General features: G+C 33.5%; 1 protein-coding gene across 2 annotated transcripts in view; it reads right to left on the bottom strand.

The window, feature by feature from the left end:
* Positions 1–821: 821 nt before the first annotated feature.
* Positions 822–24,278, bottom strand: part of LOC149778499 (uncharacterized) — a 50,677-nt gene continuing 27,220 nt past the window's right edge. Inside the window, exons 14-24 of one of the 2 annotated variants that reach the window (XM_089939367.1) lie at positions 21,403–21,602; positions 16,648–16,818; positions 15,675–15,905; positions 13,219–13,389; positions 12,059–12,268; positions 8,551–8,805; positions 7,082–7,276; positions 4,767–4,928; positions 3,032–3,085; positions 2,086–2,173; positions 822–1,619 (exon numbers count right to left, since the gene is read on the bottom strand). In XM_089939367.1, coding sequence (XP_089795493.1) covers positions 1,523–1,619; positions 2,086–2,173; positions 3,032–3,085; positions 4,767–4,928; positions 7,082–7,276; positions 8,551–8,805; positions 12,059–12,268; positions 13,219–13,389; positions 15,675–15,905; positions 16,648–16,818; positions 21,403–21,602 — 1,834 coding nt within the window. In that variant the 3' untranslated portion in view covers positions 822–1,522. Of the gene's footprint in view, positions 1,620–2,085; positions 2,174–3,031; positions 3,086–4,766; positions 4,929–7,081; positions 7,277–8,550; positions 8,806–12,058; positions 12,269–13,218; positions 13,390–15,674; positions 15,906–16,647; positions 16,819–21,402; positions 21,603–24,278 lie in introns of those variants that run through there. The other variant, XM_089939368.1, reaches the window with a different exon arrangement.

The raw sequence follows: 24,278 nt of genomic DNA, 5'->3' as shown, positions 1-24,278 counted from the left end.
AATGCTGATTGTACTATTAGTTTTGCAACTGATTGAAAAATTTTCATTGATGATTTGAATTTATTATATGCCTTATTAAAGCTGTGCAAAGTGAATGAAAGCAAACTGTTTAATATCGGAAAGACTTACGAGGATAAATATAAATTCACTCTCTTTTCCTCTCATTGGCGTCATTATCTTCATTATTAATATCGTTTTCCTTTCCTTCTTCTACCTCAATATTTTGTTATAATACTATCATTAAAACTGTAATTGTTCTTAATTACATCGATAATTGAGATACGTAAATGATGGTTTGTAAAATTATGAATCTTTTGCTGTTGCTTGGTCGGTGAAAAAAAAAGCAAGTTATTAGAATTGTCAAAGTTAAAATATTACACTAAGCTTGATTTTTCAAATATTATTAGAGTAAGTTAAATAAGTCTATTAATTTTGTCTATCGCAATGTCTTTCGATTGCTCGAAATGTGCTAATTTTCGCCACCGTATCGTTCATTTAACCAACACTGCAGTTAGCGGAAGCTAAGCTCCAAGTTTTTATTTCTTGTTTGCTGATTCATTCTCATTCATAAATCCTTATATATTCATTCATTTTAAGAACCAACGAAGGGTTGAATCATTTACTTACTTTTCACCTTCTGGTTCCTAAGCGCTAGTTCCAGTTAGAGTATATAATTTGTTTATTAATAAAACATCATTAAAAACTGACCGGCAAATTTACCACACTGTCTAAATGCATGAGAAAGTTGGTAATCATTTTGAAAGATGCGTGTAGCGTCGTGTATTGACTAAACATAATTTAAAAATGTTCTGAGACAAATGTATGATACAATATTTTATTAGAACACTATGTTAAAAAAATTCAAACATTATTATCATAAAAAATCACCAAAACAAAGACCTGCACTACACTTTATTTTCTACACTGTGTGCTGCAAACATGAAAAACTGCCCAGACAGTTATAAAGAAAATTCTCTTAACTTTCTGACAATGAAATAGTATCTAACATGACTACAACTGTGTCCAATAAAACGTGATACCTAAATACATTACTTGTTAATTATACAAGAAATCTTTATCCCTCTAAAGTTCGTAAACATACTTTGGCACAAACCCGTGTAATAAGGATAGAGTAGAATAAGATGTTGTTTTAAATTTAATCGCCAAATCTTGTAAAATGTTCTTATTACCTCACGACTGCTTTGTTAGATTAAGCAAACCTAAAATCATTATCACCACAATATAGGATACTATGTTATAGTTCGCATGAGAATTACATTTTTATTTTCTTCGGATACACGCCACTACGTCTCCTTTTAATGCTCAATGTTAGTAAATATTTATCAGAAACATATTCCGATGTCCAATTCTTAAGACGACGATATAAAAATTCACAAAGTCTTACAATATAACCACGCACGATTAAGTGCAGAAAGTATTATCTTAACGGTCGTAGCTGATGTGCTCTTGGAACAAATGACTAATCCATGTCCGTGCTCATTTGGTAGAAGGATTATAACTTTCATATATTCTTAGGAGGGGTATGCTCAACCCATGCTTGCCTTGGCTCAGGAGTGATCGCTCTGCGAAGGCTCAGGAAGCTTCTTTTTGAATTGACTCTGTAAACAAAAAGCATGATTGTTTACACACATAATACCCATGTATGTGAAAAGTAATTAAAATTTCACCGCAAGAGCCAGATTAATGATTGAAATTCTATTGATATTGACTAATATGGATATTGTCAAACAATGTGAAACACAAGGCATCAAGATTAGGTCGGCTCTAATAGTAAGCTAATTACATAATATGCAGCATGCCAATAATATTACGCTAAATCAATTATACGTATGAATAAGACTTATACTAATCTCTCAATGCTTTTAATGTAATTTTCATTGTTTGCTTTTACTTACACAGCTGAGATATAACAAATTAATCAAAATTTCATTATATAATAACCTTCATATACAAAATTGTACTATTAAATATGATATGCTATTTTTGTTTTTCACCTTTACCTATATACATAAATATTTCTAAATATAAGGTTTGACTATAAGATAGAGATAGTTTGTGCCATACCTCGTCTTCCATTTGTAAATTATGATTCCAGTCGAGACAGAAATGACGATCATACCAGCAAGGCTACATCCAATAATTAAGGCCAAATCTGAAAACAAACTTATAAAAATGTAAATCCTGATAACATTTAAATCGGTTCAATTGACATTTGTTACGTGCTTGCATTTAGATAATCAGAATTTAAAAGCACGGTTAATTACATACCTAGAAAAGTTTGATAGTCTCTCTTAATCTTCGTGTTGGACTAAATACAGCGACATCATAGAATATTAGTCCAGGCTTTTGATTGATCATTTCTTCCTTAATGCTCACAATTTAAGGGGTTAAGCATAACACTGCAGGTAATACACCTGAACAATATCTATATCAAGACGAAGAGAACTATAAAGATGAAACTCGACCTAACTGCAGTTTGACAGAGATTGATATGTGACATCTTTTATTAAAGAAGTCAATCTATAATGTAATTAAAGTTTCGGAATCAGAATCAAGAACGAAGGATGCATTCTGCACATTAATATTAACGACGTCAGCACACAGTTTAATTTCATCCTTTGTGAGATTGACTGCAGATTAGTTACAAAGAAATATTAACCCTCTGCAGTTGTTATAATAAACAAACGAATAAGCGTTGAATATTGTTCTTTTAATTGGCTTCATATATGCCTAATGAAAAGCGCAATGGTATCGACTCTCCCACTGTACAAAATTATCAAGCTTCAACTGTTAAAATTTACATTGTTTTCATGGTATGTTATAGCGCAAATTGCATATGCTTAGTAAGTGTAGTGTAAAATGCATCTTCCTCAAGTAGCACGTCATTACGGACCTTAAAACCCGTAAAAGCGTCCATTACTGATTGACCCAGTTAAATTCAGTAATTATTAGACTAATAAAGTTTAGAGGTTAGACAAATGAAACTTTCATTCAGAACAGACTAGCTTACTTGTTTCTCCACCGTCTTCTTTCGTGTGAGATGTTGTTACTGTCTCCGGCTTTTCTGTGGATATTGACAAAAAGAGGTAATGACGATACTTTTATTCACTTTCTTGTGTTGATAATGTTCTTTAATTAGTAAAGACGATGCTTGCAGAAAAATTACATTCAATTAGTATAGCATGTCTTATTTGCAATAATGCTATTTTGCCTTTTAGTTAACAAATCAAATGGGCACAAGCTTTCTTATCTCGTGTTGTCCTTTATCTGCAAAGAAGAACGTGCGACAAACTGTTTTATATGAAATGGCAACAAAATGTGTATTTTGTGATAACATTTGAAACACATGTATAAATAATAAATGATATCACAGACAGTGGAATAATATAATCAATTGTTTTAAACTACGACAATTTAATAAGAGTAATGAACATAAATTTATAAGTAAAAGGCAGATGTTTAAAGCGGTCGAACATTTTACAATGTTTTGGAAACGATGATATAAAATATGAATACTAGCTCTGATCTGTAACAGGGTCTTGCCTAGGTAAGCGAAAAGCTTTATAACGAGCTGATACTTCAAACACCAAATATGAAGAAACCTTAGCATAGCCAGACAAGTACAAACGACTTATAATGGCAAGGAATAATAAAAGTTAGAAAAGTAAAGAAAAAGGTCACGGTACAAACATACCAACGAAACTATTAAAACACTAATGGTGAGAGTTAAGTCTCATCAATGCGATTCAGATATGCACACACACACACACACACACACACACACACACACATATATATATATATATATATATATATATATATATATATATATATATATATATATATATATATATATATATATATATATATATATAATACTATCATTAGTAACAATGCACTCAAAGATGGAGGAAAGATTTTGATCACTACTTGATTACGGCCTGGTTTATAATGTAGTGAGTTTGCGCACTATGCTGGATTTTATCAGTCTGTAAATCTAACTAATGATACTAATGTATCTCAATGCTTCCGTGTATTATAATATCTTTAGCAGAAATCAAACTGAAAAAAGGCGAAAGAACTGATATCGCGTGATTTTTTCAAAGCTGTTGTGGGTTAGCGATGGCAAAAGATAAAACCACAATTTAAAAATGAAAGGTCAGCTGACTTGATTTCTCCAACTATCTGTTTACCCAAAATTAGTATGAACTGCAATACTTTCATGTCTGGAATTTCATCTATTTTTATGCAGGAAATTATTCCAGAACGAGTTTGGCATAATTAATTCTTGAATAACAGCAACTGAGGAACGTTTTGCACATAAATAGCATGTATGCACATACTTGGTGGAACATATTGTTTTAAGATGATTTATTGGATGGAAGGTCATAATCGTCTTTTAAGGACGTTATATTAATAATATTGGAATAAAAAGGAGTTACTTCAGGAAACGTAGATAAATTAATTCGATTTCCGTTTCTGGATTCCCTTGATACATGTAAAAGCAGTTATAAAAAATTTTCGATATAAGAAGACACTTTTCTGTTGACACTTATATATCCCATACGAACGCTTGAGGTGTCTATTTGTTCTTGAAATGATGATATGCCAAAGTTGGGGTATTGCATAATAAATCTTTATTTCTTCTGTCTCTGTCTCTCTGTCTCTCTCTCTCAGTGTTGTGCATAGTAATTTGAATCGTAATATTTGGAAGTGTAAATCAAATAACAACAGATGAAATATACCTATGCAGTCCTGAATATTGACTGATCCCACTCCCACCGTTATATATCCCAAAGAACACGGTTTACAAACAGACTGTGCTGTTTCGTCTTGGTAAGCCCCGATCTCACAGTACTGGCATGCAGATGTTGACTTTTCATAGTAAGTTCCTACCGGGCACTTCACTTGAAATAAAACGCAATAAAATAATTTATATATATATATATATATATATATATATATATATATATATATATATATATATATATATATATATATATATATATATGCAGAGAGCAGAGAGAGAGAGAGAGAGAGAGAGAGAGAGCATTTCGCTAATTTGACTAGGAAACATTATATATGGACATATTGGTATAATATTGGCTATATGCTACGATTCATCACCATAAAGTTTCTTAATTGAATTCACGCACATCACACTCATATAAAAACCCTAACAAAACAAAAGAAAAAAATATAAAAAGTATTGGGAAAACAAATTTAAAGCGTTTTATATGTCAGGATTGAAGATATGTGTGTCCTATATATTGACTGACCTAATACCACCTCAAAAGGGATGCCACTTGCCAAAAATGGATTTGTAATACCTGTAGAGTTTTTATTCCACATAATAAGCCAAAATATTATTACGACTATATGGCCACAAACTAAGGAACAGGAAAAAGCCAAACCAACAATTAATTATCAAAGTTATAAATGAAAATATGAGAGTAAATTATAGTAATATGAAGTGAATCCAAATAGTCCTTAGAAAGGTCTACAAAAGTCCTAAATAAATGAAAAGTTCCTTATAGATTTCAAAACCAGAGATGTGCTGATCCTTCAAGAACCGTGTCGTCAAGATGGCGTTGTCCAGAAATCCTTCGAATTATTTTCAGAATTATATTATAATCCAAATAATAAGCACTTTCTATTTCCTCTGATCCGTCCAAACAAATGTTTTTCCTCTTGAATAATTTCTAAGTGGAACATAAAACACGTCTGCAGAATTACATGAGGAACACAGTAAGTGTGAATGACTCAAAAAAGCGGAATAGAATAAAACTGATTGCTTAATTCTCCTTTTACATACACCGTATATTGCGACTGTATTTCGCAATAGACCCCACGTGACAGATCACACTACTCATTTCGCGTCGATTAGACCTATTCATGTGACCAAGCCCAGTCAATGGAAGTTGCAGAATTATTATAGAAGCTCTGAAACACGGTCACATGAGAAATTAAGCTAAAGGCACCATTTAAGTCTTATTATTAAGATTATCATTAAATTTTGTCAACACATATGTAAACATCAATTTCTAGATCCTATGCAATATTATGAGCTTAACAGATTCAGGTCACGTAGGCAATACAAAATAATGATGCTCTGTATACATTACAGTCATGAATAAAAATTATAAAAATTAGATAAAATCATGTGCCCGGAGTTACAAAAAACAGTGATATACATAACAATATGTAGAACATAGTGAACTATTTAAGATTCAAAGTCCTTGCATAGTGTCTTCGATTCTAAAACGGGTAACTACGGGGCATGTTTGGTTTCCGTCTGGACAAGGTCATGTTTCATTTCCTTACCCTGATACCAAGGTGACTTGGCAGTCAAGAATACCAGATAGACTACGAGCAAATCATGTTTCTGCAAGCTATGGGATATTGACAGATTGAATAGTTTAAGGATTTGCAAGGCTTTCTGTGTGGATAGAAAACATAATATACAAATATACACAAATAGTTCGCGAAGTGATGAAGTGACGGAGAATATATCATACAGCACATAAAATATTACAATAGTACACACATAGTACAGCAAAATAAACTATGAGTTTTTGACACCAATTAAGACACTAAAGTTCTTGTCGCACGAATCTAACAAATGATATCTCTTATAGTCAACGTTCTAACTCATTTTGTTTAAATCCAGAAAACTTCATGATCTTCTGTTGATTAATAAGGCAGTTACTTTTGTCTTTGCAAGTCTCTTTCTTTACAAAAAAAAAAACCTGTAGAAAGCGTAGTAATTCTCATTTCATTGTAATGGCTCAAGGGACGCGCATATAAATGAGTTTCTGATACAGATATTATAGCAACATATGTCTTATGTTCCACCATTTTGTGAACTGTTTGTGTGTGTTGTGGCATTAGACGTTCAACCAGTTGACCGAGTTCAGTGTATTATTTAATCAACCTCATTTGTGCGAAATATGCTAATAATAAATACAATGAATAATAAGAAAATGATTTGTGCATGAACGTTTAAGGTAAGTATTTGAGATAAGCGTTATGGAATTAATTAAATATCAGAACTACATACCACATACATCATTTGAAATTGCTGAACCGATAGGACATGTAACCAAAGCAACAGCATCGGTACTTCTCGTATTGACATAATGTATTCGACCGCTGTCTTCAACATTAAATGTCTTTATTGTCTCATTAACAAGATTATCGGTCGATGCTTCGAGTTCCATCACCGTCTGGACAAGGTCATGCAAATTCTCACTGACTGAAACGGAAATATAAGAACACAAATATATAATAACAGACTGGTATTAATGGGTCAAAAGATGTGACAGATTATGATTCTCCCCTGTTGTTCAATATTTGACGTAGGTTGATCTGCCGTCGATTATACAGTGGTTTTGATGTGAACTTCTCATCGCTTCAATGACAAATGTTCCACTTTTCGTCCGATCTTGAATTCAATTCTACTAACGGAACAATGAACTGTGTAGCCTGGAGTAACTTTGATGCGTTGAACGGAATATAGTCTGTAATGTATTGCACAAGGACACATTACTGACACGGACATTTTAATCATTATTACCAACTGAAGATAAGGGAATAGTTGAATAATGCTATCCAGTCATAATTCTTCCATTGTACGGTAAAGGTTACATTTGGCATTCATTTGTATGTATCCCAAAAGAGTATAGTTTTCTTTTGAATGGGTTATTGTCTTGGAGCATGGAAATGTAAACATCTGATTTCATCGACTCTTGAAGCTCACTTTTACATCAATTCAATATAAATATCGTATCAGTTAAAAATCTGACCATTTGCAATATTCTTCATTCATGGCATTGCCCTAAGCTTACCACCAGAATAACAGAACGTTTCATTGGTTGTTTAGTGATAGGAAAAAATAACTACAAAACGATAGAGACGTATTATATACCTAGAACTTTCAGATCGGTATTTCTTTCACTACTGCGCCGTTTTGAAAACAGACTATTGGCATTGCCACTTGTTGCATAAACATGTCACAGCGTATAAATTATTAGTAGTGAAAAATGTAAAAAAAAATCGTTAAAGATATAAGGCAAACATTCACAAAATATTTTAAGTTCTATGTTTAGCGAAAAAATAAAGAATATTTTCCATGATAACAGTGCAAATTCATCCCTAGAAAATAAGAAAACAGGTAATGTTCAAAAATGTCTGAAATAATTACGATCACTTTTGTGATATTGCTTAAAACTCTATCTAGTTTCATATAATACTTAATCCAATACATCTCTTTATTCAGTAACATAGTTTATCTGAGGGACTTCATTATCTTTAATAATAATTTATCAAACAAAATCGAAGCCCTGTTACTCTTTCAATAAACCATTTGATATATACCTAACTTTTATATGACCAATCTTTGTTTAATAGAGTCTTGTAAAAAAAGAACACACTTACTATATGGCATGACATAGGGTAAATAATATGTATTTCTTTAATAACTTGTGGCATCGCAACGATACAACTATATACATCAAAAGATACTCAGACCTGTCTGGTTGTTGTAAAATGACTGAACGTCTAGGTGTTCTTGTCCTTCCAAGGATGCGCTCAAAGTTATCGTGGCTACAACGGTCCCATTACTTGAGCATATCGTGGACACAGACACGTTGCATGTATTGCGTGAGACACATGGTGGTGACATACGTGCTTCGATAGTCGCCTTGGCCGTGCGTGATGCGGAACAGGGTAAAGTGTCATAGATAACTGTTGTAGTTGTAGCAATTCTTTCTGGTCCAATGATCTCTAGAAAAAGGAAACAAAAATAAAGTCTTAAACAAAATCGATATATAAAATTTATTTCATAGAAACAAAGGAAATATTTAAAAGATAAATAATCAAATAGTGAACAAGTACTAAAAATATTTTGCAGACATAACGCTTTATGTTTGAAATGTCCTTAACTTTAATTACTATTTTTTTCTTTAAATCTGTAAATAATATATCGTGTCTTAAAGCAGTAGTTGATGCTGATACAAACCGGTGGGAAAACTCAGTAATGTTTCAATAGGTATGAGTGACGGAACCGACTTCAAAACAACGAGAAGCTTTAAAAAAAAACGTTAAGAATGGAAGTGTTATTCTAAACTTCCAAGTTCTTAGTTGAAAATACAAATGGATATCCTTTTTTGTAGATGAATCAGCAAGAAAACTGCATGTTTATAAGACTAATAGAAAAGACAAGAGATGCAATCTTGGAAAGATGTTTGCTTATGTCAAATATCTAATTAATGTGATATTGCCCTTTGCCTCACTAATGTTGCGCAGTTAAGGAACGAAAAGAGATGTTAGTCTCCATGTTAACGACAATCTCGTCAACACAACAGACTGTTAATAGAAAATGGATAAAATATAATCAAAATAAAATTTTTCCACTGGCGTAAAAGAAAATAAATTGAGAAATGTACTGTTTTGGTGAACTATTTGAGATGTAATATGTTTGTAGATTGGTGTTAGCTTCATGAAGTTTTGAACACATATTCGGCAACTATTTATAAACATTGTTACTTTTTTTGACACATTTGCTTTTATTTTTTCTCCATATATCATTCATTTTTAATACTAGATCTTTAAGCAAATAAACATATCGAATCAAAACTTCTTAATGCTGTCAGTGTTTGTGACTGTGCACCAGTCAGAATAGCAGTATCTGTTACAGCAAAGCTCCAAACGGTAGAATTAGTGCACCAGTCAGAATATTTGTATCTGTTACAGAAAAGCTCCAAACAGTAGAATTAGTGCACCAGTCAGAATATTTGTATCTGTTACAGAAAAGCTCCAAACGGAAATATTAGTGTATACGATTGAACAATCATAGCATCGATGATAATCAATGTTCACTGAGTTGTGGATGAATTAGATTTGTAGAATATAATCTATACGTGTGAATTTAAATTAGTTTAAGCATTTCTTTAAACTTTAATTTGACAAGCCATATACGTCAATATATAAAAAATCTGATTTTGCGTAAATAAAGCAATACTGAAAATGCGACGCTTTTTTAGTTACATTCATATTCTGTTGTCTTTCTTATACTTTGTCTTTTTATAATTTGTCCTTTCTCCCCTCAGCGTGGAACCGAAGCATTTTGTTGATAAATGAATATGCATGGATAACTGTTGAAAAATCTTAAAGTGCTTATTTTTCTCGGATATACATTCCTGATTTATGCAAATTATTGTCAACAGGACGGCCATGTTTATTTCAAAAGTATCTTAATTATATCGTCGATGAAGAGGCATTTTTGCATCCAGAACATTATCGCTTTCTGTTAGTCTCCACATAAATGTACCTCAATAATTTTATACTATATTTCATTTGCAATCCTTCATTAGGTGTTTGTATTGTTTTCCTATCTGTATTTACTTTATGTAAAATTTCACACACACACACACACACACACACACACACATATATATATATATATATATATATATATATATATATATATATATATATATATATATATATATATATATATATATATATATATATATATATGTCTTTCTTACTCCCTTTCTCATTTCATTCTTCCGAATTAAAAACAGGTTCCTAAATTTACAATGTAAACCACATGAAACAAATATTATCTTTGTGTACGTCGAAAAAAAATCTTTATAAAACTTGTACATTTTGTTTGAAATTTTGTTTAAATTGAATTTGCTGCAGTGTGAAGCGGTCGATGACTTTTTTCGCCTAGCGCTTTCAAAACCAGGATGGCTAGCTATGTGGTTCTCTTTTTAAATTTTGAATTTTTGCTGTGGTGAGCATGCAAAATCTCAATTGAATAATTTCCGTAATTGAAATATATCAAAACATCAAAACATTTCTAAACGTAGACCATTGCTCATTTAGGTGATCCAATTTATTTCTGATGTTCCTGGCATATCTGTTTTATGCATATTTAATTTAATTTTTTGTTTGTTAGGTTTAATTTTTTATATTTCATTACATGATATAGTAATGTAACATTGTATGTTGAACTTGACCTCATCCAAAATTCAGTTAATTTCTGCTTAACCTGATTGTTTTTTTATAAATTTCATTTATTGTAAACAACTAATACATAGCTAAATGTTTCTCTATATGTGTAGGCTTAAAATCAGGATCAGTATTTATTGAAGTAAATATGTTTATTTGGGTCAAAGTTTTGGAATTTCTTTAGTGTAATCTATTTAATGGTTTTGAATTTGTTCACATCAGGATGATTCTAGAAGGTTAGTTTCCATTATGTAATGTTTGTATTACCTGCGGTCAAGAAGAGTACTATATAATCTTGTAATTGTCAGGAGTTGGTCATTCGTGCTTTAAGTGTTAGAACAATCAAGTTGTATTATATGTTGTTACCAGTATTTTGTATTGCGGGCTGGACTATTGTTCTTCAAATTATCGAATTTAACTAATATTTTATCTGGAAATGCAATTATGCTCTAATAAAATTATTGTATAAATACATTCACTGAAATTTAAACTGAATTGAAACATGGACGCATATTAATTTGATTCAACAAAAGATTGTTGACACATCAACACTCTATAAGCTATAACGGACACGTCATCACCTTCAGTTTTTGGATTTCTTCGGGACTGTTACTGAGTATCATTCAGGACTTTAAATTATTAGGACTTGTGTCTAATTCTTGTGTTATTTTGGGATTCAATCGCAAATCCGTAAGTTCTTTTTCTCTTTTTCACTTTGTATTCAAGGTAGATAAACAATTTGTTAAACTTTACAAAGCTTGTTGTCTTTCACTCTTTTCTGTAACTTATTTTAAGAGCATAGACTCGTAACATGTGCAAGTATGCAAGTATTTTTAAATGACTATATTCACCGAAGCAGGGCGCGGAACATAGGTCTAAATAAGCCTGACTTAATTGTCTGCTAAAGTTAACAGGCACAACAGGAGACGATTTAGGGCTGGTGTTGTGCTTTGGTAAAATACTGCTTTTAGTTTCCTTTCCAAAATTTGGTATGGCCAAGGAGGATCCTTGTACCTACCTGCACATGAAGGTGGTCGACCTAATGGATTAGCGTTAGATGTATGTGCCCAGTTGTAGTTCGTCGAAATTCCACACTTATATTCATGGTCAGGCTCAAAACCAGGCGCAAAAGCAAGACCGTCTTCGCAGGATATTTTACGGATCTCTGTGCCATCAACAACAGTTACATTTACTCTGATGCCTTTTCCAATCGGTAATTCAGGACATGCTGCAATACAAAACAATGGCATGTACCATGAAGAAACATAGGAAACACGATTTATTAACAAAATTCATTTTGTATTTAGTTGTTGCATAACACATATGCACAATTTGCAGGCCTATGGATACCTGCCATTTTAATCGAAATATTATTTTAGACAGATAAAACAAAAACCTCTTGCCTTGATGAAGACCAGAAGAAGGGCCAAAGTTTGTTCGTAAGCTCGCATATTTAGGTTATACCATTATTGATGGCGGCCAAAGACAAACACGTATTTATCGATATGTATCCATGTGCGTAGTCGAACACATATGCACTGAATGTTTATTCCGAATACAAGGCGGGTAAAAAAATATATTTACCTTGATTGTCTTCTCATTCCGATATTAGGCATTTTATAAACGACATCGGCTAGAGGAGTCAACAAACAATCTCTTAAAATGTTGTTCATTATGCACACAATGTTTCTTCTCTTTTAACGATATTGTAAAATGACTTTGAATTTGCAAAAATGGGATGACGATGAATATTCCAACACTGATCGCATGACTGTTATTTAATGACTTTTTCTTTCGAATAGAAAGGTTGGTTGGGTGGATTTCACTGGCACTTTTAACACATTATTGGCTATATCATGCTGAGGAATTGGGAGCTAAAGGTTTAACTTATTTATTTTGTAAAAATGTTAACTTATCATATTAAATTTCACAAATCACAAATAAATATTGCTATCATTCTGTGTCTGGACAATATCATTTCTTGAAATGGTATATAGACTAGTGAGATGCGTAGATATATGTCTGAACAGTATATACCAAAATCGATATATATATATATATATATATATATATATATATATATATATATATATATATATATATATATATATATATTCCTTAAGTAGAGTTTGTTTCTTTTTGTGGGTTTAACACAGGATTGTACATTTAAATACCTACTTGGGCATTCTTTGATGTTGCAGTTTTCAATTTCATGCTCATGTCCGCTGCAGTTAGATCCATAATCCCCGGGTGATGGACTGTTGCACTGTCTTGACCTTGACCTTGATCCTCCTCCGCAGCTTTTTGAGCATATAGACCAAACACTCCAGTCACTCCAGTTGCCATTAACTAAAAGGAAAAGAAAGAAAAACAGTTGTCACTTAATTCTATATATTGCATGGATGGTGCTGCACAGCATCTATAACTTGGCATTCTATAGACCTTTCCTGTAGACAGTGATTGCATAGTTATCTCCTCCTCGTTGATAGGTGTCGTCAATTGTGGCTGCCGTTAAGGTGTTGAATAACCCAAACAATACAATTCTGGTGTCATGTGTCCATCTAAAAGCGGTAAATTATTTTAAATATTTATGGTGTCATGCTGTTGCATAGATATCTCTAAAACACACAATATAAACTGTGATAGATAAATACAAAATTACATTGTTCTATCACATGTGTTTACTGGATGTATCTAATATCTGCTTTATACCAACATACGTTTATCTTCTTCATCCTTTCTTTCATTCATATTTTCCTTAGGGATTCTTCGTGATCATAGTTTTACAGACTCATCGAAACACTGCATAATATTCTGATTGTCAGAAATATTATACACTGAAGTTACAATTAAATAATCGTATATGACACATTGCGGTGGTTTTGACAATAACTTGGTAGTTTGGTTTACTTCTTAGAGAATATGTGTTTTACAGGAAGGGGTGAAGTTGATAAGAATTTGACAATTGGCGGCATGGTTTGTTTCTTTAATTACTATGTAAACAAGGTTACAGGACATGCATGCTAGAAGCAGATGTCTGGGCTCTCCTTATCAAATTATATTGTACGCATAAAGAGGTGGTTTTGGACAAGAATTTAGCAGGTAGAAAGGTATTAGTGTAGCATTAATAGGACAATTAAAACATGGTCCTAATTCATGTAGTAAAAACGCTTCAAAAGTTACGTCATATTATGACTTGTTGACATTGTTGACCTACGTTTTTTTTAATAACTCCAATAAAATTTGTCCTTTAATTTTAAATCCTACATATCTTTCATAATTGGAAATCAGAATTGTGACTGTTTTTCCTACATCTCTTTCACAACTGTGAAAATCAGAATTATGACTTTCATTCGAATAACGTTCTGTCTTACAATCGGGTATCTAAGTCACTATCTCCTCTCTCCCATTCATTGCACCGAGATGTTTGTATGGCTGTAATTTAATCCCACGGGTCGTTGAAAAGTATTTTAAAGTGTTCTAATGTCAAGTCAGCTAAAACGACATCATTCACAAGTTTAAGGTGTTATGTGCGCTTTATGTGAAAGACCATACCTGACCGAGGATTGAAATATCTGGAGCATGTGTCAAAACTATTCGGCATTTTGCATTTGCATATATAAAGTTTCATAATTTTGTTTTATTTTTTATCTAAAAGCAGCTCTTAACATGATCGTTTGATTGTTTTTTTTTTAAACAGTTGATCATGTCTGAAATGTAGGGACCGGGCTTGATCTGTGTCACTAAAATGGGAATATATGGGAAGAAGACTTAATTCGCATTGCCCAGGGATTACATTTTATCAACTTTCTGATCATGCTATTTGTTTGTATTTTGGAATTATCTGTTTAACTGTAAAACATAATTTATCTACTCACATAAGCTATTACGTTGACATGAATGATTGAGATAATCGCTTTTATTCATAAACAACACCTAGGAAATAATATTATCTCAGATTAACCGTAGAGATAAATCAATACCTTAATGGCGGACGGTCACGTGATACGAATATGGTCGCACCCATGGACACAAAAATAGAAAGTTCTAAACTATAGATAAACTGATACTTTGGTCTTTTAATATGGACCTGGACGATGGCGCATTTCTTGATATTAGACTCCAACTTTCATGGGTGGTTCCAATTAATCAACGTGTCAAGATCTTTCTGTAGAAGTATATGATCATTGCAGTCGTTGACATGGGACGGGAAATTAACCTAGTGATTTTTATATTCTGCACACGTGTTTTTCAATATCCCTTGAAATTCAGTGTCTTTCAGGTAAGAAAATACGGTCACATGCGTTTGATTGCAGGTAAATACTATTATTGTTTGTATTCAAGGAATCGTGCGTTGTTTTGTTGGTTATTTCGTACTACGCTAGAACCAACTACACACGCACCAACTTGTACATTTGAATAGAAGTACGTTTAATTGTTTCATATCTCATTAACCCTAGAATTGTGCTATAAGTTAAGCTTGCAAATGTATATTTAAGACAAAGCTATTAACCTTTCATAATACCGCTGTTTGAAAATAAACATAGTTTTCTTTATTTTTCTATATCAAAATTTAACAACAATACGGAAACAGACCCTTTAATAGCAGATGAGAACTGAAGTGATATACCAACCTGGAGCCTCCTGACATAGATCTCCCCTGTAGCCAGGGGAACACTTGCACATATAGTCCAATCCATTGTTGATGCATGTAGCCCCATTCTTACAGTCATTGTTTCTGCAGAGGTCAGGTGGTGTGGCACACGTGGGGCCCGAGTAACCATAGCGACAGCTACACTCAAATCCAGCGGGAATGTTGATGCAAGTATGGTTGCCGCAAGGTTTAGATAAACATTCATCAACAGCTGTTCAGAAATATTTATACATATAAGGTTGACTCAGATGGTTCATATATATCAATTCAATAACACATGCTTTCCTGAAACACACATCAATGTGCCTGGACAGTTTCGCACCGTACCTGGTGCATGAAGCCGAAGAACGGCATATAAGGGAGTTGATAAAACAGTTACAGTGTTCCGCAACTTGTGAATAATGGAATAAAATATCATGTGCAAATAACAACAGCCGATGTCTAAAGCCATACAGACATTAAAACGTAGATGGAAGAGAAACAAATTAAAAGGTGATATGGGGCTCTTGTAAAGATTATAGTTTCTACAAAAAATCAAGGATAAAAAGAATGCTTCTTCTACGTATAATGAATTTCCAAAAAAGAAGGATCCTCCGGGCATGAATCACAAAAGTTTATCTTGATAAAATATATTTTGGATTTTTGAGCAGATACACTATACCAACAAGAATAAAGTGTTAACCAATTTATCGATGTATCCTTTTCTTATATTTTCTACTTTGACATACCTATGATAAATGCAGTTATTTCATTAAGAGTAAATACTATAACGATATAACTTTAACCGAAGTAGAATGTACACCGTCATCCGATGTTGGATATTTTACAGTGGCTTTAGGTTTTTTGACGGGTAAGATATCAATATGTTATTTTTGTTCCTCTGATTATCAAAAGTTCCTAACTTTTGATGCAGATGACCTATATATATATATATATAAACTAATTATACTTGCCATCACAAGATGAAGGGAATTCATGATGAATGCTTATCCCTCGAAATCTTGAGATGCCAGACATCGAAAGGAGCGACGGTGGTATGTCGTAACTGCATGATCTGAACAAAGACGTCAGTCTGTATTCCGATAGCTTTTGACTTGTAACGAAGAGTCCCGTGAAATGGATGGCTGGAAACATCGACAAATTAAGTTCACTAAAATCTCTGAATGATGCCTAAAAAGTAAATATGATTCTAATAGAAGAGACGGTTTGTAAATATGATATGTCCTTTTGTTTCTTTGTTGATAAATAAATTGATCTATACGTGGCTGGACGAAAGAGTACTTAGATTGTTGTGAGGATATATTCAGACATGCACTGATAGATGGAAAGATAAAGAGACATAGATACTTTGGAGTACCTCAGATACATGAACTACTCAACAAGAATTGGATACGACAGCATATTTACGTTTAAACAGCACTACTACTACTACTACTTTGCAGTTAGCAACACGGTTCAATGCACTTTTATACAGGCCATTTTGGACCAGTTATTAAAAACAAGTAACAATTCTGTCTTATCCCCAAAATTGACCTCAAATCATATTGCCTAGTGGACATCCAATAACTACGACTGCAAATGGACAAAATATTGTCTTTACTGAAAGTCAGCTTGAGTTGGCCTTGTTAGCGCTTGGATTTTTTTGGTTTAGCCAGGGATGTTCCGAATAAAGTTTTAGTGTAGATGAATAAAAGAATAGGGATGAAGTTGTCTTGTAACTGGTTTTTGCAATTTTCAGCCTGACCTGTTTTTAAAGAAATGTTTCAACATGATCTTAACGATGGGTCTAAGTTGTTCCGTATCAAACTGCATTGAGCGAATTTAATCGGATTCGGGTCCGCGTTGCCTGAAAATGGGTCTCCTTATCTTGGGACGAGTTATCCGGTTTCCCTCTTTGCTGTCTTTATTTATATGTTAATTTCTGACATCATTGGCCATAGCGGGTAAAAAATGTTTATCGGATAATTCAAAAATGAACAGTCTGCAAACACGCGTTAGCCATTCGCTTAGGAGTTCCGCAGTCCCTGGACTGATTTAGTTCAGTTTGAAGTGGGACGGCTGATAATGTATCAGTATTTCGAAAACGCCGATGCATTTACAGCCTTTGAAATTGTATCAATAGAGTGACAGCATATCAAGGAAAAAATTGAAAGATCTGAAGGAAAAAAGGCTCATAGAGAAAATATACGGTTTATCCATTTTATAGTTTACCCTCTTATCTTCTAATTGTGTCATACTCTGTCGATGCAATTTCAAATGCTTGTAATGCAGTTGATCATGTTACATATATTTGATTTAATTTATATTTGATTTAATTTGTGTTTATTTGATTTAATTGTTTGTGGGTTTTGGAATCTTTTTATTTTCTTTACATGTCAAAATAATGAAATTTTGTTTGCTACGAATTTGATATTTTCCAGAAAATTCAGTTTGACCGGAGTTTCAACTTAGATTCTAAATAATAGAAACACTTGTTGTTTTTTTTGACATAGTTCCTGGCCTTGATTGAGGGTCAAGTAAACAACATTTTATAGGAGTAAAATGATTGGTTCTTATCAAGGACATGCAGAAGCTATCTGACTTTTACATGTAAACATGAACAGGTCATCATCTATTTCACAATATATTTCGCAATTAGGCATTTCCAAAATTGCGAAATACTTAGCATTAATAGTAATGCTTAGAGAGAAAGAGAGAGAGAGAGAGAGAGAGAGAGAGAGAGAGAGAGAGAGAGGGAGGGAGAGAGAGAGTCCAGGTCTTTTAAACACTTGATGTCAAGTTGTTTTTTTTTTGTTTTTTTTTGTGACCAGAAATGAACTTTTGAGTTTTTGAGTTATTAGTTAATTTTTCTCCAAATTATTTGGACTCCCCAAGATAATTAGTTTCTCTGGAAATATTATTGTATTCATACAGAATTCTTAAACAAGGACATTTATTGAAAATTCTGTTTGGATTTCCCAGACCGGAGGATAAATTATTGTGTTTGTACAAGGAACTGTAGACGTCAACATAGTACAGGCTACAGCATACGTCATCGCCTTCCATCTTGGATTCTTCGTCGGGACTCAAACTTGAAACCATTAGAACATTTCAATATTAGGACTGCAAAAAACTTTATTCGTGAATTATTCTTGTATTAATTTGGGATTTGAGTCTGGAAACCGTAAGTTCTCATATTTTTCATGTTTACAAAATTTTTCCAGGGAAATAAATTATTTGTTATATGCTTAAAAAGCTTGTTGTTTTCACTCTTTCTTGTGTTACTGTTTATTCGAGCCTAAACACGTAACATAAGATTCAATAGCAGAGGAATTTCATTTGTCTTCTGTTTACAAAGGTCAATCTACACAGCTAGTTTCATTTGATTTGAGCATACAGAACTCCTGAATTAATAAGTGACCCATCCTCTTCCAATGAATTTGCTATTTGCCGTTATGGCCAATAAAGTTAGAAATTGTTTTTTTTGCAAAAGGTGTCGGAGAACAATTTCTTGGTCTATTGACAGTTTATTGAAAGACAAAGGCAGAACAATAGCGTGAAACTCTTCATACCTTTGAGCTAATTAATTAACATTGTCTTTATTTCTTTTGATTTCTCTGATTTCAGTTGCTGATTTTCAAAATCCCGGAAGTTAGACTATTCTACTTTTTTGAACAAGCTAATTTAGCCTTGAATAATTCCCATGTGCCCTTGCATCTATCGCCTTTCAGGAATTAAAAATTCCAGCTCAGTAACTTTTAGATCTCACAGAATGAGTGTTCTTTATTCTGCAACAATTAACACCTGATCGACATGACGTATTCCTTACTTCGTAATGGTTTTGTATACCTAGCCTAACAAACCGAACATGTCAGGGTACTATTAGATGTGAGATTCAGTCGTGGATAGAAGTGTCGCAATTGCTTCAATCAGGTTAGAGATTATAAATTTATGAATGAAATGACTAGGTTTTGTTTAAATTTTATTTTCTTGATGCTTTTCGTTTATAAAATCGGTAGGATGCTACAAACAAACAGGAGGGTGAGAGCGTACTATAATCCGTCTTCATCAGTGTGCTGTGAATTAAACATGCAGATGACGTCACCTAAACAATCTAATGTCCAAATATAAACGTATAAAAGTTTACTTTACAAGTATGTATGTATGTATGTATGTATGTATGTATGTATCTATGTGCGTGTGTGTATGTATGTATGTATGTGTGTGTGTGTATGTATGTATGTATGCATGTATGCATATATGTATGTATGTGTGTGCATATATGTATGTTTGTATGTATGTGTATGTATGTAGGTATGTATGTAAGTATGTATATATGTATCTATGTATGTTTTGTATGTTTTGTATGTATGTATGTATGTATGTGTGTGTGTGTGTATGTATGTATGTATGTATGTATGTGTGTATGCATGTATGTTTGTATGTGCATGTATGTATGTATGCATGTGTGTGTTTGTCTGTATGTTTGTATGTGTGTATGTGTGTATGTATGTGTGTGTGCATATATATGTGTGTATGTGTGTATGTATGTGTGTGCATGTATGTATTTTTGTTTGTATGTATGTATGTATGTATGTACAAACATGAGCACATCATATGAATGCAAGTTAGAACGATATTTGTGTGTGTGATATTATTGATAGCCTTTGCAGCTTGCATATGATGCCCATGAGCTTGACAAAACTGTCGACGTGTCCTCTTTCTGCTTTATCAAACTAAAATATGCCCTTTAAAATTGGCAACCGTGGCATGGAAGATAGTGTGCAAATTTTAATTTGCTATTTATTTAGTCTTCTCAGTCCCATTGAAAAGGACAAATTTACGTGTTTTTATCATAAGTCATGATAACAGACTTCTCGTTTTCAGCCTGTTTCCGGTTCTGTCAGACAGTCGAAATCACCCAAGAGGATGACAGGACACAGGTCGAAGCAAATACGTAAGAAACAATAGGAAACAAAGTTTTAAAAAAATGTAAACAGTGTTTTATAAAGCAGTATTGCTCTGATAAAGAGTACATTCGAAAAGATTTATCATCTTTTTTTCGCCAATGTTTAGACGTCTTTATCTTTTTCCAAAACTCAACTCTCTTCTCTTTTGGCGACACACTTTGGTGGACGAAACCGTTTTATAGCATATTCTATGTAAGAGCTGTATACACTATGTAAAATCCATATAATTATATACATGTTATTTTAAGCGCGCTCGCATGTCTAATGTTACCACCAGAACTACAACCATTGTTACTACTGATATTACTAATCATTCAATGACAAAGAGTTAGAAGTAATGGAAGTGATATGATGTATTTGTAGTTTTGAACACTATTACTAGGGGGCCCCGAGTGGCCGAGTGGTCTAAAGCGCTCTTCGTTACGGATCACTGCCATCTCACCTCTGTCTGCGGCGGTTTGAGTCTAGGATTCAGCCAATGTGGGCATGTGAGAAAGCCTGCCAGTAGCTTCTCGTGGGTCGGTGGTTCTTTCCGGGGTTTTCCGGGTTCTTCCTCCACCATTAATACTGGCCGCCATGTATAGCCTATCGTGCTGAAAAATGGCGTTAAACCCTACAACAACAACAACAACAACACTATTACTACTGAGTCTTAAAGTAATAATAATAATAATAATAATAATAAGAATAATAATGATAATAATAATAATAATAGTATTATTATTATTATTATTATTATTAACAGGCATAATCTATTACCTGTATTTGATCCAACAACTATTCGGAGAGATGATCCAGAGAGAAGGATCGTACCGTGAACGCCAGAGGAGAAACTTTCTTGTAATACTATCTTATCTTTCAGTCTGACTGTAAGAAATTGGCTGTCAGAATCCGCTATCACGACCAGAGGAACCCATTTTCCTAAAGGCACGGTCTCAGAACTGGTATGCATTGCCTGCCTATGTAAATAATACACACAGATATGAACACTTAAAAACACTAATAATGTGATCTGGCTTTGGGAGGCTGAAAAGTTGTGTGTGTGTGTGTGTGTGTGTGTGTGTGTGGAGAAAGAGAGAGAGAGAGAATGTAACACGATGCAGTTTATTTCATCCCTCACCAAAATGTTAGGGTCGATGAAGTACGATTATACATGCAATGTGAAGATTGAACCTTTGTTTTTTCAGAGAATCACAATTATGTTTATTTTTGGCCAATTTCGGGTTTGAATTAATACCAATAACACAACGATTGGAGTTCTTAAGTTTTTTCTATCCAATTGATGGACACGCTTAGGTATTAAGCTGAAATGATCGCATTTTGTAGAGTGTGAATGTTAGACAATGGTTGCATGATTAAGCTCTTTGCATGGGGACAAATGCTCGTTTTAGTTGTCTGATTTGGGATGGCTGTATGTTTTGTGTTGAAAAGGCAAGGCATATTAACTGTAAGGTTAATGATTACTCAGTTATCCAACACTCTGTTTTAATTGTGTCTGCCCTGTCGGCAATGCTACATGAGGAGCAGACATTCTTTGAAATGAATTATACCAATCTGGTTCCGATACCTGTTGAGTAATAAATAAAATAAGATGAAATAATAAGAGCTAATCATTCTAGAAGTGATTTTGAATCAGATAATGTTTATTTGAAATGCAAAATGATACAATATTTTGAAGATACACGCACCACATTTATTCTTATGCAGTTATGTTAGCTATGTAAGAGCTGTTGAGAGAAAACGTGTGATTCATTGATAAATATGTTCGTTCGATATAGCAGAACAGAATGATCACTGATTTAAACAATCTGTAACTTAGGATTATGTGAATATATTCGAGGATATTAATATACAACTAATTACATCGGGTTATCATAAAACTTTCCAGGACTTTAGTGATAGTCTACTTTTATCAGATTTCATTGAAGAAAATAAAATTGGATGAATACTTCCGCTGAATTCAATAGTATTTTCGCGGTAACACACAAGCACTATGCAACTTACGTCAAATTACCTCATAACAGTTTCCAGATTAATGAGAAACTGATAGAAGATTTCAGGATGACTAGGATTATATAATTATATACTAGGAATTCATACACTCTAAGTTATTTTGATTTGTTTCACTTCGTTTTATTTATAGTTTATTTAAATAAATTTTTATTTTGGAAATTTGAAAGCTTGTTGGGTTGCCTTGTCATGTTAGTTAAGTTTAAACCGCTAGACGTAACAATATTAATGTGATCAAATACGTATTTTGGTAGGAACATAATTTACAAAACAATTCATTCTTCTTTGAATATACTTCCCAATGACATTAATGTTAGGAGAAAATATAATAGCAGGAGGCAATGACGAAGATCTTACCTCTCTTATGGTGACACTGGAAGAAATAATGATTGTTCCCTCTACGATATCCTAATATCAGAATGACACAATTGACTATCAGCTAAACTGTGATGACAGTACCCGTGTGAGAGTTAAAGGGAACAATGACTTTTGATCGAATGACTAAATCACCTGGTGAATACGGCGAGAGCTCTGGTGTACGCAAATACTCAGGCTGTGATGACTTAAAACTTGTCTGGTAATTATCTGGGCTGCAGCCACCGGACCTACAATATCCAGTTCTTGTCTCAGCAAAACTTGATCACACAGATACAGACTTGATAAGGTGGACTGTACGTATCTATTATGTCTCGGATCGTCATGTTCCGTTCGAAACCGAGGTAGGCCGTGATAACTCTGTTTTCATGAGCAGATTTTTTAGTGACGCTTACTTGACTTGTTGAGATCTTGGAGTACGCCAATCGTATTACCAACTTTAGCTATGATGTTAGGCCTTGGGTTGAACAGAAAAAACTCACTGTGCGGATTGTTCACATCGGGTATTCTGTCAACATCAAATGAAAATATCCTGGGGTGCTGGTGGGGGCAGAGACAAGTTCGTGCTATCGTCCTTTTGTACTGTTTGATATATTCTCAAAGGATTGCCAGTAAAGATTTGAGACGTCAGATGCACCTGCGTGTGAGCATGCTCGCGGTTTGTCAAACAGGAATAAAATGCTCGTTGTTCTGTTAGCCAATCGGCAAGGCTGTTGGCTAGATGGACGGCCCGGTTGTCAACCGGACACTTGGTTGGATCGTGCGGCGAAACAACTAATCGACTAGCCGGATTCCTGTATGGCTCCGCATACCAAGGTTCGGCCGGCCAGTATACGGCACAGGTTTTAAAACCCCTGACTTACACGTCCTAGAGCCAAGCTGAAGCGCAAGAGTGGACGTACCCACACTGCGGGGGAGGGGGACAGTGGTGGGCGTACTAAAAGGAGGTGATGTATTTACTTCATACCCCCGTTTTATGCCATTAATTTATCTTTGAATATTCGGTGAATGTAATCTAATGCAGATGGGAATTTAATTATGCATCAAAGAATATTTACCGAGGACAGAAGTTACAAATCCAGTAATATTTCTAATATGTGTGTGTTGCAGAAAGAAACGTATTGAATATTTATTTTGAATACCAGATCAAAGACATAAATTAAATAGGTAGTATATTGTAATATTTTCTGTATTGCTTAACTTTTGTCCATGATAGTAGAGTGTAATGGTCGTTAGTAAAAAATTATATA

This window comes from Sinohyriopsis cumingii, chromosome 17 (assembly GCF_028554795.1).
Source record: "Sinohyriopsis cumingii isolate HCF-2022 chromosome 17, ASM2855479v2, whole genome shotgun sequence".
Classification (NCBI taxonomy): Eukaryota; Metazoa; Mollusca; class Bivalvia; order Unionida; family Unionidae; genus Sinohyriopsis; species Sinohyriopsis cumingii.
This window is presented reverse-complemented; position numbering and strand designations above follow the sequence as displayed.